The 14710-nt window shown below is 56.8% G+C and overlaps 1 protein-coding gene and 1 pseudogene across 11 annotated transcripts; one reads left to right on the top strand and one right to left on the bottom strand.

Annotated features, from left to right (window-relative positions):
* Positions 1-2664: 2664 nt before the first annotated feature.
* SH2B1 (SH2B adaptor protein 1) lies at positions 2665-14055 on the bottom strand. Of its 10 annotated transcripts, none has more exons than XM_032243068.1 (10): positions 12855-13029; positions 9749-10767; positions 9358-9459; positions 7818-7909; positions 7533-7708; positions 4894-5097; positions 4480-4691; positions 4179-4350; positions 3616-3715; positions 2665-3438 (listed from the first exon to the last, which is right to left on the bottom strand). In XM_032243068.1, exons 2-10 carry the CDS (start codon positions 10682-10684, stop codon positions 3420-3422), a joined length of 2013 nt encoding a protein of 670 aa, XP_032098959.1. In that variant the 5' UTR covers positions 10685-10767; positions 12855-13029; the 3' UTR covers positions 2665-3419. The 10 variants fall into 10 exon arrangements, with proteins under 10 accessions (XP_032098959.1, XP_032098956.1, XP_032098952.1 ...); XM_032243065.1 differs by having other exon boundaries at positions 4126-4350; XM_032243061.1 differs by lacking the exons at positions 3616-3715; positions 12855-13029 and adding an exon at positions 13037-14055.
* On the top strand, positions 8308-8783 carry LOC116526614 (annotated as a pseudogene). Its single transcript, XR_004258219.1, has one exon. The product of XR_004258219.1 is annotated as a 60S ribosomal protein L35 pseudogene (transcript).
* Positions 14056-14710: the final 655 nt, after the last annotated feature.

Consider the following 14710-nt stretch of genomic DNA (forward strand, 5'->3'; position numbering starts at 1 on the left):
GAGCCGCTGGCCTTGGTGTCAGCTTCCTCAGAGAAGCAGCTGCTCTGAGCTGCTCCTCCCAACCCCTGCTCCAGGATGGGGGCGTCTCTTGGTTACCACCAGGGCAGCTGCTGGAGAAGCCGAGGGAGGGTACCCGGGGTGCAGGACGGGGAGGACAGGCAGGAGAGAGGCTGGATGAGAGGGTGAAAGGTCAGTGAGGGGAAGGGGCCTGACGTCCTGGGCTCAAGTCCTTCCTCCATCTAGGCCTCAGTTTCCTGAAATGAGCAGAGGTGTGTGGACTTCCTAAGTGTGGCTTCCTCAGGCTGCTTCCCACTCTGGGGCTCAAACTCCGAGGCAGAGGACAGAATAGGAGACAGAGGAGCAAAGAAAAGGAAGGCCCCCACTTTGGGGGAGGGGGATGGCAGCAGGGGCAGGTGGAACTTGAGGGTTCAGTCTCCCAGACGCATCCTTTCTGCCTGGACTTGGGGGAGGTGTGGCCTCCTGGGTGAACTGAGGACAAGGCAATCCTTCCCACCCCCTTTTCACAGTTCCAACAAACCCCTTTCTGAAGCAGAGTCCTGCTGTGACCTGAGGGGAGTGGGGAACAGTGGGCGGAATTGGGGGTGCAGGAGGGCATAATTAGCAGCCTCTCTTCCAAGGGACACAGCCCCCTGCACCTCCACCCGGCCCAGCACCCACAGTCTCTGCTAGAGTCAGGCTCACACCCGCCAAGCCTTTTGGCGCTGGCCAGCGTCTCCGGCACCTGGAGGAGTGACAGGGGCTACTGTCTTACAGCAGCGAGAATGCCCAAACATGGAGAGGGGCAGACAGAGAGATGGGCAGCTTCGAGGGAGTCGAGAGCCTGAGACGGAGGGCAGGGGGCAGGCTGGGCAGCATATTCCTGCCAACAGGCCTTTAAGGTTATTCCTACCTCCCCCAGCTTCCCAGAGAGGGAAACAAGCCAGGGAGGGAAAACCACCCGCCAGGCGCTGTGGAAGGGCAGCCTCAGGAAGGCTGCGAGTGTGAACTCCCACACAGGGAGGCTGAGCCAGAGGCGTTCTTGGGGATCCCTTTCCACTGGGGTCTCTAAGCCCAGGGATGGAAATTGATCCTCCTGTCACACCTGAAGGCTGGAGCGAAAAGCATGGGGCAGACTTAGCTCTGAAGGACTCGGCAACAGCTTGGCCAATCCCTGGAGTGCTGAACTTCGGGTTAACCATCTGTAAAGGAAGGCTTACAGGGAAGGTGTCTCAGGCCCCAACAGCCAAGACATGCCGGTCTGAGGAGTGGGTGGGTGCCCTCATCCCCCTCCCCTGCCCATCTTTGGAAGGCAGGTCCCTGAAGGCTGGCAGGGCTGGGGGAGGAGGAGCCTCAGAGCACCAGTTGCTGCTGAAAGATTAGGAGGGGATCAGGCCCTGCTTACCCCGGGGCGCCACAGCCTTCACTGGCCATCTCAGAGAACACAGCACCCGGCTCTCCAAAGCATCCCCCACTTTCAAGACTGGTCCTATCCCCAGTCTCCTGAGGCCAAGGTTTGGGGAGCCCCAGGGATTACAGCAAGCAGGAGAGCCAGCAGGCTTCCCTCGGCTAGCCCCCCGCCTGGGTGGCCTGGGAGCCCAGCTGTCTCCTGTCCATCTCCCAACAGGACACAAGGCCCAGAATAGCAAGGTCATGAGTGTGGGTAGGGCCTCCTGGAGGTGGGGGCTGACACTGAGGGGCATGAGGGTGTGGGCTCCATGCTGCCTGGGCGGGGAGTGAGGCAGGATGCTGGGAAGCAGAGCCGGACAGCGGGGAAGGGAGAAGGCCCAGCTTGGTGGGTGGGATTCTTCAGCCCCAGGCCCCTCCTTGTTGGCACCCACTGCCCTCAGAGCTGGGAAGCCCAGGGGTGCCCTCTGTTGGAGGGCACAGCCGCACATGAGTAAGACTGACTCCAAAAGCAGAACTGTGTTTAATGGGGTGAGGGGTGTGCCACAATGGGGAGATGTTATGAACTCAAATGCCCACAGGGCCAGACCCTCACAGGGAGCGAAGTGAACTGGTGGGAGTGGCGCAGATGTGGAAGGTGGACCCGCACAGCTGGATCTTCTGATTTTCAAGAGAAGCCAGTGATCTGAATTTTTAATGTGGAACTCAAATGGAAACCTTGTCTAGGCCAAGCAAACCATGTCAGCAGCTCTGACTCAGATGAAACTTCACATGTCACAGATGAGGATGCTCAGGCCCACAGTGGCTATGCCTTGCCCAGGCCAGTGAGTGGCAAAGCCAGGACGGAAGCCAGTGCTCTCTGCTGTCCACCCTCCAGCCTGGCATCGGGCCCCTCTGCGGCCACTCTGTGACTGTCACATTAAATCTCTCCCAGCACAGCCACCGTGCCCTCCATCTCTTGCTGCCAGCTCTCTCCAGGATAGGAAGCCGTAACTCAAATTCGGAGCAGGAAGGGCCCCTGAAGATAACCACACCTGCCAATCACAGCTCATCCCATCAAGAGAACTCACAGGAGACCCCAAGAACATCATTTAGCGCTCCACAGACAAGGCTGTCAGCAGACAGGGACGGCCCGGAAAGCACAGCAGTGCAGAGCGGCAGGGACTCGACCTGGGCCAGCCCTCTGACCTGTGGGCACTGAGCGAGCCGCCTTCCCAACGCAACTGTCCCAGTCCCCGCAGCAAACATTGGCCATGGCCATCACGATAGAACCCAGATAAACCTTTTTATTTATTTATGCTTCTCCATTTTGTTTAAAACAACAACAACAACGACCTTAATATAACTGACAGCCCTTCCCCCTCACCCTGCCTCGGGCTGGGGGTGATTAATGGGGAAATGGCCCCCAGGGTGGGGCTGACCAGAAGAGCCCCTCACGGAGGTCATGGAGCCCAAATTCCCTGCCCTGGGGAGGGGACCTGTAGTGTATGACAGGAGCAAACAGGCTCCCAAACCTCTGCTTGTACCATCGAAGATGCCCTTGGCCAACAAGGGTCAGGAAGCATGGGGGAGGGGTTTCAGCCTCCTCTGTCCCTACACAGCCCAATCTCATGAGCAGGGCTGGGGGGGGCAAAAGGGCAGATTGGGTGGGGTCATCTCACACAAAGGAGTACTGGTTGTTAATGGCCCTGGGGTGGCCCCCTTCCTCTCCATCACCCCCTAGTGGTGACTGCTGCAGTTGCACCATCGGGGGCACCTCCGAGTCTGCACCAGACCCGGCGCCGCCCTGGGCCTCCAAGCCTGGGGCTATGGCCTCTTCCAATTCAACCACGGGGACCAGCTCAACCACGGGGACCAGCTCTTCCGGGACCCCTCCACCGCCCGCTTTCTCTTTCTCTTGCCTCTCTTTGGCTGCTGCGGCTGCTGCTGCCGCCACTTCTGGCGCCCTCGACGCCTCTTCTGCCCCAGGCTGTGGGGGGTCTGTCCATGAAGGGGGTTCAGGGGGCTGGGGTGGGTCATGGGAGGTGTTCGGTTCTGGATAGGAAGGGTAAGAAAACAGACTGATTGTGGAGGCAGGTGAGCTCCTGCCTCGGCCTCCCCTTCACTCAGCCCCCCAGGAGCATGGCTGTCTCCCCACATCCCATCTCCTGAGCAACCCCCCATCCATGGAAGATGGATCATGGGCGGCGGTGAGAGGAGGACCACACTTACACACAGTCACTCGCTCCGAAGGGCATGAGGGTGCAGGAGGCATCGGGGTGGCATCCATCTCCCTCGCACACCCCCGCATGGCTCCCGGCCTGCTTCCGGCCTGGGGGGGAGGGGCAACGTGGGGACAGATGGGACGGTGGGGCGGGGGAGAGGGAGAGATCAGACAGGGACATGAGACATTGAGGGAGGAGGGAGGGGGATCAGACCGAGCGTCCCCAGGAAGGGCAGGCCCAAGGCCAGACCACAACGGAGGGCAAAGACGAGGCCAGGAAGATGGGTCCAGGAGACAGACAGACGATGGAACAGAGGATCCGATGGAATGGGGATGCGCCCGCCCGCCTCTCAGCTGCCACCCGGACTCCAGCCAGGAGCCTTCTGCCTTCCTGCATCCTATCAGTGCATTTCTTTCCCTTCCAAACCCCCAGGTGCAGCAGCCTCCTCTACCCTGCTCTCCCAAGCAAAGCCTCTCCTCGTCAGAGCCCCCCCGCCCCATCTTTCTGGCACACACACCTCACTTCTTGGGTGCACGGGCACCTCCTCCCCTGCAGACCTGCTCTGCTCACCCTGCTGTCGCTGGGAGAATGGGACATAGCTGACAAGGACAACATCACTGGAGCCTCCAGACTCCAGAGGGATGGGGTGCACCCGGAAGTGCTCGAGCATATCGAAAATGGTCTGGAACCACAGGTGCTGGACCCGGCACTGACCCTCCTCGTTCAGCGACAAACGCAGGTGCTGAGGGCAGGACAGGGGTGGTGAGGTGGAGGCAAAGGCCCTGCCAGGTACAAACCCCCTCCCCCAGCAGCGCTCTCCCACCCCACGGCCAACTGCACAGAACAGAGCCTTTCCTGCAGGGTTGCTCACCTTGGCCTTGCCCTGGAAGTTGAAGGTGAGGACATATTCACCTCGTCTTGTCTCACTCTGGCGCACCAGGAAGACACCGTGGGAGCCAGTGCCACCAGTCAGCACCAACTGCGCAGCCTTGAGCCGAGAGAGCATCCCGTGGAACCAAGGATACCCTGAGAGGGGTTGGTCCCCCTCACCGCCCTCTGGCTCCCCCTGGAACAGGAAGGACCCTTCAGGAAGGAGAGAGGGAGGGAAACCGGGGTGTCAGGGCAGCCTCCCCCATCCTGGGAGAAAAAAGTTTGCCTTCCCCTCGAGGCGCCTGTTCCCCGCATGCGTCCCCAACTCTCCCGGGCCAGCTCCCTCAGGATCCCAGGAGAAGCCCTCAAGGCAGGCACCCAGGCCTGGAGACGCACACACTCACACTTGCAGTACCTGTCACTGTTTCCGGAGTGTCCAAGGGAGGGTAGGGGGCTGAAAGGGGATGAACTGTCCCTGCTGGGGGTCCCTCTTCAATGGGGATGCGAGGGGGCAACTCTGGGGGAAGCAATTCCATCGAGTCAAAATGGGAGGCAGCAATGGAGGCAGAGCTGGGGGAGATGGATGCCGAGGGGCGGTCTGAGAGGCCCCCGTATGCCCCTGGAGAAGAAAAGGGCAAAGCTAAGAACCTAAGAAATTCCTCTTCTAAACAACTGTCCTGGGACCATTTCCTCACCACTAGTCTACCCTGCGTGCACAGGCAACAGTCTCTGGCCAAGATGCCAATCAGCTTTGTGGGTAGTGACCCCAATGCTTTTTTTACCAATGGCTCCTACTGATGCTTCCTGCCCTGCTAAGAGACTGTTTACTGCAAGAAGGTCCTAAAGTCCAAATGTATCTCTTTTTCTGAATTAACAGCTGACAGATTATTGCAGAAATGGAAGAATGCATTAAGTATTTAAATACATGTTTTTGTAGAGAAGGAATCTCTCTATATAATAGCCCAGGTTGGCCCTGAGCTCCTGGTGTCAAGCAATGTACCCGGCTCAGTTCTGGGATTATAGGTGTGAGCCACTGCTCCAAGCCACCTCAAATATTCTGACATTCAAAAGAAGTCCTGGGCCGGGCGCAGTGGGAGTTGGGGATACCTGAATCCCAACACTTTGGGAGGCTGAGGCAAGAGGATCACCTGAGGTCAGAGTTCAAGAGCAGCCTGGGCAATATGATGAAACCTCATCTCTACTAAAAACACAAAAATTAGCCGGGCGTGGTGGTAATTCCAGCTACTTGGGAGGCTGAGACAGAATTACTTGAACACAGGAGGTGGAGGTTGCAGTGAGCTGAGATCATGCCACTGCACTCCAGCCTGGGCGACAGAGCAAGCCTCTGTCTCAAAAAAAAAAAAAAGAAAAGAAAAAGAAAACACACACACACACAAAAGGAGTCTGGCTGGACACAGTGGCTCACATCTGTAATAGCCCTTTGGGAGGCCAAGGTGGGAGAATGACTTCAGCCCAGGAGTTCAAGACCAGCATGAGCAACATGGTGAGACCCTATCTCTTACAAAAAAATTAAAAAATTAGGTGGGTGTGGTGGCACACGCCTGTGGTCAGCAACTTGAGCAGCTGAGGCAGGAAGATGGCTTGAGCCCAGGAAGTCAAGGCTACAGAGGCTGTGATTGTGCTATTGCATTCCAGCCTGGGAAATAAAGTGAGACCCTGTCTCAACAAAAACACAAACAAAAAAAATTTAAAAACAGTAGCAAAAACGGTGTCCTTTTGTTTAACTATAGGACAAAGCCTCCTAACTCTGAGAGGCATCAAAGATGCTCCTTCTATTACTGCCCCCACCCCAAGACACTTTGATTTTTACTTTACCTTATATTCATGTCTTTTCCACTTTAACCCAATTATACTGCCCAATTTGTCACCTTATCCTCCCAGGCCTCTGCTCTCGCCCTTTGCGTCCCTGGGTGTCCTCTCCTCTCCTCCTCTGTGTCGCAGTCCCTGTCTCTCCCACCTTCCCCTGCTCTCTTCCTCCCCTGAGCTCCCAACGTGCTTCCTGCTTGTGTTGCTCAAGGAACACTAAGCTTTCTATAGGGAGTGATGGCAACCCAGCCGAAAGCCTCCAGAGGACAGGGAGCTCATGTCAGGCATCTTGGCCTGGGACACAGCACAGGGCCAGGTATGGACTAGGACCATCCTCAAAGTCTGTCCAACGGCAGGCCAGAGTCTACACAATGTCATAGGCAGGCAGTGCTGAGAACACAGGTGTGTGGTACACAGATAGCATAGCACGGGGATCACACTGGCACAGCCTGTCTTCCTCAATGACTCTCAGCTGTCCTCTCCCTGGTCTCAGCTACTGAGATTTGATGAAGTGCAAGGTCCACTCTAGATCCAAGATTCTATGATTCGTTTGTTCATTCACTCAATACAGCCTGTGTGCTAAGCACTGTGCAGATGGAACTCAGAATGGAGGGTCAGGAGAAAAGGCAATAGTAGAGGCCGAGTCTGGAAATATGAGTCTCGGCCAGGCAACACATCTTTCTGTGTTTGTGTGTATGGGTTAGGTATGTGTTTGGTCAGACCAAAAAGTATGGAGTCAAGAGAATATATGGTTGCCCCTGACAGACACAGAGAGGCCAAGTAAGAGCAAAACAAAGATTTCTACAAGGTGTGCCAGAAGCTTGGCAAATACAACCATTATCTCCAGCCGGAGTGGTGGCCTGCAGGAGACTGATGGAAAAAGTGACAAGGCTGGGCGCAGAAGGCTGGCTAGGAGTCTGCTTAGGGCCTGCGTGGGGTCACAATGGTTCTAAACAGGAAACTGTGCCTGGTGAACACAGGGCATGTTCAGAGACAAAAGACCAACATTTGGTGGGGTTGGAGTGAGGCATCTGGAAAATAGGGATAGGGGCACAGTGGAGGCTGGAGAGGGCTTGGGGCCTGACAGCAGGGGCCCTGCATGGCACGTTCTGAGGCTCTGAGTTCTTTAAGGCTCCACCCTTACCCTTCGACAGGCCAGGCAAAGCAGGGCCACCCCCCCACCTGGTGGGTTCTGAGGCTCCCAGCTCTCTAAGGCTCCACCCTTACCCTGCGACAGGCGGTCATTGCTCTCACTGGGTCCCAGCAGCAGGTCCTGGCTGGGTAGGCTCTCCGAGTGATTCAGGCAGGACAGCTCCAGGCTGTCTGTGTTCTCCCTTGTAAGGAATGAGGTCCCAGGGGCCAGAGGGAGGGTCATGGGGCGGGGACTGGTAGCAGGGCAGGGTCTGCAGAGACAGGGAAGATGGTGCTGGGAGGAAAGTCACCAGGTGAGAGGCGCAAGGCTGCTCCCAACCCCACCCCATGTCCCTTCACGACGGAAGTCAGGCTCCTCACCCTGGGCTCAGGCATTCTTGGATGTCAGACACCCAGGCCTTCACATGCTGGGCATCCACTGTCTCCAGGATATACTCAGAGGGACCTTCGACCTACAGGGATGAGATGAGGCCTCAGCTGCGGCAGGGGCAGGGGCAGGGATGAGGCTTAATCCATGCCTAATGAGAACAATGTGTGTAGGCTATCTAAAAACAAGTTGCATTTGAATTCTCTCTGGAGGCTGGGTGTGATAGCTCACACCTGTAATCCCAACACCTTGGCGGGGGGATCACTTGAGCCTAGGAGTTTGACCAGCCTGGGCAACATGGTGAGATCCTGTCTCCAAAAAAAATAAAAAAAAATAAAATTAAGCTGGGTGCAGTGGCTCATGCCTGTGATACCAGCACTTTGGGAGGTTAAGGGGAGTGGATCACTTGAGGCCAGGAGTTCGAGACCAGCCTGTCCAACGTGGCAAAACCCCATCTCTGCTAAACATATAAAAAAATTAGCTCTTTCTCTTGGAGCGACCGGCGGCGGCGGCGGCGGCAGCGGCGGCCTGCGCAGCGATGGCCAAGATAAAGGCTCGAGACCTTCGCGGGAAGAAGAAGGAGGAGCTGCTGAAGCAGCTGGACGACCTGAAGGTGGAGCTGTCCCAGCTGCGAGTCGCCAAAGTGACAGGTGGCGCGGCCTCCAAGCTCTCTAAGATCCGAGTCATCCGCAAATCTATTGCCCGTGTTCTCACAGTTATTAATCAGACTCAGAAAGAAAACCTCAAGAAATTCTACAAGCGCAAGAAGTACAAGCCCCTGGACCTGCGGCCGAAGAAGACGCGCGCCATGCGCCGCCGGCTCAACAAGCACAAAGAGAACCTGAAGACCAAGCAGCAGCAGCGGAAGGAGCGGCTGTACCCGCTGCGGAAGTACGCGGTCAAGGCCTGAGTGGCGCGCTGTCAAGAAAGCACAGCTGGCTTGAGAAAAAAAAAAAAAAGAAAAAAAAAAAATTTAGCCGAGCATAGTGGTGCACACCTGTAATCCCAGCTACTCAGGTGGCTGAGGCACTAGAATCGCTTGAACCCGGGAGGCAGAGGTTGCAGTGAGCCAAGATCGTGCCACTGCACTCCGGCCTGGGAGGTAGAGCAAGGCTCTGTCTCAAAAATAAATAAATAATAAAATTAGCCAGGAATGGTGTCATATGCGTGTAGTCCCAGCTCCTTAGGGGGGTGAGGCGGGAAGATCGCTTGAGCCCAGGAGTACGAGGCTACACGAGGATACAGTGAGCTATGATCAGGTCACTGCACTCCAGCCTAGGAGAAAGAGAGAGACCCTGTCTCCCCAAAACAATAACAAAAAGCCCACAGCTCTCTTTGAAGTGGAGGCACTGTTTTAGAGAATAAGAACATCTCCTTCTTTACCCCATCCCAGAAACGTCGCAGCCCCAGGGACGCACTCTCAAGGCACTGGACACAACAGACACCTCCTTCTGGCAACACCACATGCTCAAATGCACTGAGGGTTTCTCCTCAACACACGCACTGCCAGTAAATGGGAAGCTGAACTCCTACCTTAACCACAAACGTGTTCTCCCGGTCAGGCATCTCCAGGGCTGTGGTTGTCCGGACATCCGTGATAGAAGAGCAGGGGATGCTGAGTCGGGGCCGAGAAGCCTAGGTTGGGAGAAAGAACCAGATGCCCCGGAGGTTTGGTTTGCAGAGACCACCCTTCCCTTCCCTTCAGACATTCTTCTTTCCTTCTACATCCTTGGGAAGTTAGATAAAAGGCAGTTACACTGCTTTCTCAGTCCTGCCCACAGCTGCTAACACAGAGCCAGCTTTACAAACAAAGAGTGATGCCAGGGCCGTGGGCTGGTAAACTCCAAAGCTTATCTGCAGGGCTGTGACCACTCTGGCCACCCTCTCCCTCGCCCCCAGGCACCCACCCTCCTCGGGTCCTCACCTTGGGTGGCACAAAGAACTCCAGGCGACTTCCTCCTCCTCCTTCTCCTTCACTTCGAAGCAGCAGGCGACACTTTTGCCACTGAGGCTGCCCTCCTCCCCCTGAAGGAGGACCAGCCGCCCCTCCTCCCCGGCCCACTCCGGCTGGGTCAGGGGCTGCCTCTTCAGCCCCCATGAAACTCAGCAGCTCTTCCCTCTGCACCATCCCTGCTCCATCCTTCAAGGCGCCCCCTCCCCGACTGAGTCTCAGCCTCTCGAAACGGTGAGTCCATCTTTCCCCAGGAGACGTTCCATCACTGACCAGTCCCCTACCAATGGTCCCAGCCCCGCCAGAGGAGTTGGAGTTGCTGTTTCCACCTAAGACTGGGGGGCCTGATGAGGTATCCAGGGGCCCAGCCGGGGAGGGAGGGTCAACGGTCCCCCGCCACTGCAGGATGCCACGGACTGAGCCTCGGACAGAGCGACCCACTGAGCGCAGGGAGAAGCGCTTCTTGAGCTTCGGCTTCGAGGTCGTAGAGGAGGAAGAGACTGAGGAAGGGAGGGGGCCGGCCAGGTCCTCAGATGATCGAGAAGGGCCCAGCACAGCCAGGGGCCCGCCCACCCTGCAGCTCTCAAGGGACAGGTCATGTGGTGATATCTCCGCACCAGGGCTCAGGGGAGCCAGGATGGGTGGTGACAGGGAGCCAGAGGCCCGGGCCACCTCTGCTTCAAAGTGCTGCAGGAAGAGCTCGGCAAAACGGCGGGAGAAGGCAGCCTCAGCCCCGGGCCCCGCATATTGGGGGTGGGAGGCCAGGTAGAGGCGAAAACGGCGGGCAAAGTCCAGGGCAGCAGCCCGAGCGTGAGACTCACAGAACTCCCGCCAACTAGGGGGCGGGGGTGGGGGCAGCGGGGGAGACGAGGGGGACGCCCCGTCCTCTGGGGAAGGGGCACCATTCATGATGGGCCCCAGGAGGTGGAGAGGGGGAGCCTGTGGGGCGCAAAGAGGGAGGCGGCCAGAAGACGTGGGGTGGGCGGCAGCAGCTGCGAAAGGAAGAGAGAGGCACACACGAGGGTCACTGCTGAGGGCGCATTGGGGGCCGAGTCTTACCCCAAGCCAGAGACGCCCAACCCTGCTTCAGACTCCGCAGAGAGCAATGGGAAAGGAAGCCCAACACCTTCCTTCCCTCTCCCAGATCCTGGCACCCCGAAGGCCCCAGCCAACTGGCTCCCCAGTGTCTAGCTGGCCTGCCACGTTCACTCCCACTTTCCTTAGCTTTGGATCCAGTGGTAGAAGGCTATGGAGCACCTTCCCCCCAAAAAGATATTTTCCAGATCACCCCCCTTCTCTAAGTCAGATCCTCCAATATTGATGTCATACTTCCCATGAGCCATTCTAGAGATTCCCACGTGGTTATCTTACCTTTCCCTTTGAGAGGTTTCAATGACCTCTCGAACAGATGAGGAAACCGAAGCTCAGAAAACTTTCAGAACTCCAAATCTACCTTTTTCCCCACTCCATAGTCCTTGTCCTCAGGGACCGGCTGGGCCAGCCTCAGCCATAGCACCTCACCGCCCCAGCTCGAAGGGGGCCAGAGGGGAGCTGGGACTCTAGACCTTAGAGAGCCTGCCTCAAGGTTCTTAGGGTCCAGCTCTTTGGAGGGGGTGATTCATTAAGAAGGATGGATGCATGATGGACCGAAACAGTTGTCTTGAAAGCTGACCCCAGAGTCCAGCAACCAAGCACTGCGTGAAGGAGACTTGAAATGGCTACAGCCCACTTCTTTGGTATCCCTTCTTTGATATCTCCTCTGGGGCCAGAGGCCGCAGGGGCCCCACAGGAGAAACTGGGTTGGGTCAGGTCAAGTCTTTGCTGGCCTCACATAAACAAAACATCACAGGGAGAGCTGGAGCCCTAGGAGTTTTCACCTTCCTCTCCTCCCACTGGGGAGTATGCCCTAAAGGCAGGTTAGCCTACTGGTTAAGGCCATGGGCTCTGGAGTCAGACCAGGGCTGAAACCACCCTATAAGTGCCCAGCCCAGCCACCTTATGAGCAATGTGATCCTGAACAAATTCCACGTCCTCTCAGCCTCTGTTTTTTTATCTGTTAAACAGAGCTAATGATCCCTCCCGCCTCAAAATGTTGAGAGAACTACATGGAATGGGCTACGTCAATGCTGAATGAAAAGTAAGCACCCGCTAAACGACTGCCATTGTTACTATCTTCCTAGGGGAAAATAATATTATAGTTCCAATTTTCTAAAAGAGAAATTAAAATTAGAGAAAGGAGGAGCTCTCTCAAGGTCTTAAAACTAGAAAGTGGCAGAGCTGGGTGTGGAATTTACAACCCATGGCTCTTTTGTTAGCGCTCCTCCCCCGACGCAATACTGAAAGGTGACAGTCCCACCGCTGGGGCCAGGGGAGCTCAGGAAAGTCTCCCCAAACCCTCCGCGACCTCAGACTCCGGTTCAAACCCACAGCTAGGCAGTAAGTTGGCGAACCCTCCCCTTCCTCCTGGGCCTCGGCCCTACACACTCAGATGGCTCCAACCGCAGGGACAACTCCAAACCAACGAGAAGCAGCCAGGAGATGCAGGAGTCATGGAGCACGGGGGAACCCAGCCCAGAGGTGCAGACACAGCAGAGACCAATCTCCAGCCAGCGGCCACCTCGACTCACATAGGCCCACCCAACCCTCTGCACCGCAGACAGACCCAGCCCCCTTCAGGCCCGCTGACCCTGCGGCTCCTGAGCTGGTGACTCAGTTTCTCTTCTGCCAAGCAGGACTCAGACACATTTTCCCGGTGCACCTGCCTCTTGGGTCAGTTCTGATATTTCCCGAAGGGCGGGTGGTGGAGGGTGCTGGCTCCGCTCCCGGCTTGGACCCTCCGGGCCCGGTGGTCCATCCACTCCGACCCGACCCTACTCCCTGGACATCCCCCAGCCACCCATTCCCCGTGGCTGCATCCGCCGCGGGAACAGCCCAGTCCACTGCACTCTCCAGGACGAGTGCCCCTCCAGCCCCCGGCCCTCCACGCCCACCCCCACCCCAGGGATCCTCTCGGGCGCCGGGCCCGGGTCGAGGAGAGGGAAGAGGCACTTGAAGAGGGGGGTTCCGGTTCCGGTCCCACCTGCATCTCGGTCCCCGCGGTTAGCTCCGGCGGCGGTGGCGGCTCCTGCTCCCTACGCCCCCACCCGCTCCGCGACGAGCGCCCAGCCTGGTTCTGCGCAGGCGCCGGGAGCCCCTTTCCCGTCGCCGAAGGAAGCGACCATAGAGAAGAGCGGCGGGAGGGAAAGGCAGCTACATACTTACTTCCGCCATCCCCTCACTCGGCCCCGACCTCGGGAGACCTAAGACGGTGTGAATCTCATAGGGCTTCAGTGCCTTCTCCAGTTGCACCTAGAAGCGACCACGGAGGCAGCTGGAGAAGGGCTTGGATTCTACCAGAGCGTCCTCCTGGAGGAAATTCGGGACAAAGGGGCGATGTCGACCATAGAGAAGCCGCCTTAGGGGATAAGAGTCCCGGGCCCGGCTATGGGCTAGAGTAGCCGTCGAGCACTGGAAACCAGCGAGATGAGGAGGCTGTGTGAACAGCCCGCTGCAGCCTAGAGCGTCAGCCCCGCTTCAGAGGGGCACGCGGATACCGCCCCCAAGGAGCGGGGCGAGTGAAGAAGCGGTTGACCTTGGGGAGGCCCTGCGGGGAGGCGGAGCCTGAACTTACGACCTTGGTTTATCTGAGGAAAGGGGCAGATCCAGGAGGTTGCATCTCTGAGACGGGAGTTGAAGGTGGGGGGTAGAAATAATGTCAGTTTCGGACGTGCTTTGAGACATCTGTGGGCATATAGTCTGGAGCTCAGAAGAGACATCAAGACCAGTTAGAGAAATCGAGAACAATTAAGGTATTGAGGATAGTCGAAAGCATGAGCACAGTGAGATCTCCACCGATCCAGTCTCTCAGTGACCCGGCTGCAGCTGGCCTAAACAAAGGAACCTATGACCCATGTAATCGAAAAGTCCAGAGCGGGTCACACTTCCGAACAAGTGAACACAGGGGCCAGAAGATACAGGAACATGTGACTCACCATCTCTGGTTCTGCCTTCCGAGTGCATTTGCCTTCACCCTCGGACAGGCTCCCCTAAGTGGGAAAATGGCTTTCCGTGGCTTCAAGCTTAAACCCTAATATCTTAACAACTCTCCTAGAAGGAGCATGCCTCTTTTCTGAGATTCCCAATGAAATTTCCAGAACTAAGTAGCTGATTGGACCAAGTGCCCATCCTGGAACAAGGAGGCAAATAACCCCAGAGAGCAAGGTGGATAAATATCCTGATTCACCTAAGAACATTCAGGCAGGGTGCGGTGGCTCACACCTGTAATCCCAGCACTTAGGGAGGCCGAGGCGGGTGGATCACCTGAGGCCGGGAGTTCGAGACCAGCCTGACCAACATGGAGAAGCCCTGTCTCTATTAAAAATAGAATATTAGCCGGGGCGGTGGCACATGCCTGTAATCCCAGCTACTCGGAAGGCTGAAGCAGGAGAATTGCTTGAACCTGGGAGGCGGAGGTTGTGGTGAGCTGAGATGATGCCATTACACTCCAGCCTGGGCAACAAGAGCGAAACTGTCTCAAAAAAAAAGGGTGTTCTAAGATGGACAGATGGACGGGCGTGGTGGCTTATGCCTGTAATCCCAGCACTTTGGGAAGCCATGTGGGGGCAGATCACCTTAGGTCAGGAGTTCAAGACCAGCCCAGGCAACATGGTGAAACCCCATCTCTACTAAAAATACAAAAATTAGTCGCACGTGGTGGCGGGTTCCTGTAAACCCAGTTACTTGGGAGGCTGAGGTCAGAGGATTGTTTGAACCTGGGGGGCAGAGGTTGCATTGAGCTAAGATCCAGCCACTGCACTCCAGTCTGGGCAACAAAGTGAGACTCCATCTCAAAAAAAAAAAAAAAAAAAAAGTTTAAAGCTGAGGCTGCCGAGTTGG

This window comes from Sapajus apella, unplaced genomic scaffold, assembly GCF_009761245.1.
Source record: "Sapajus apella isolate SASKATOON/1434 unplaced genomic scaffold, GSC_monkey_1.0 scaffold51, whole genome shotgun sequence".
NCBI lineage: Eukaryota > Metazoa > Chordata > Mammalia > Primates > Cebidae > Sapajus > Sapajus apella.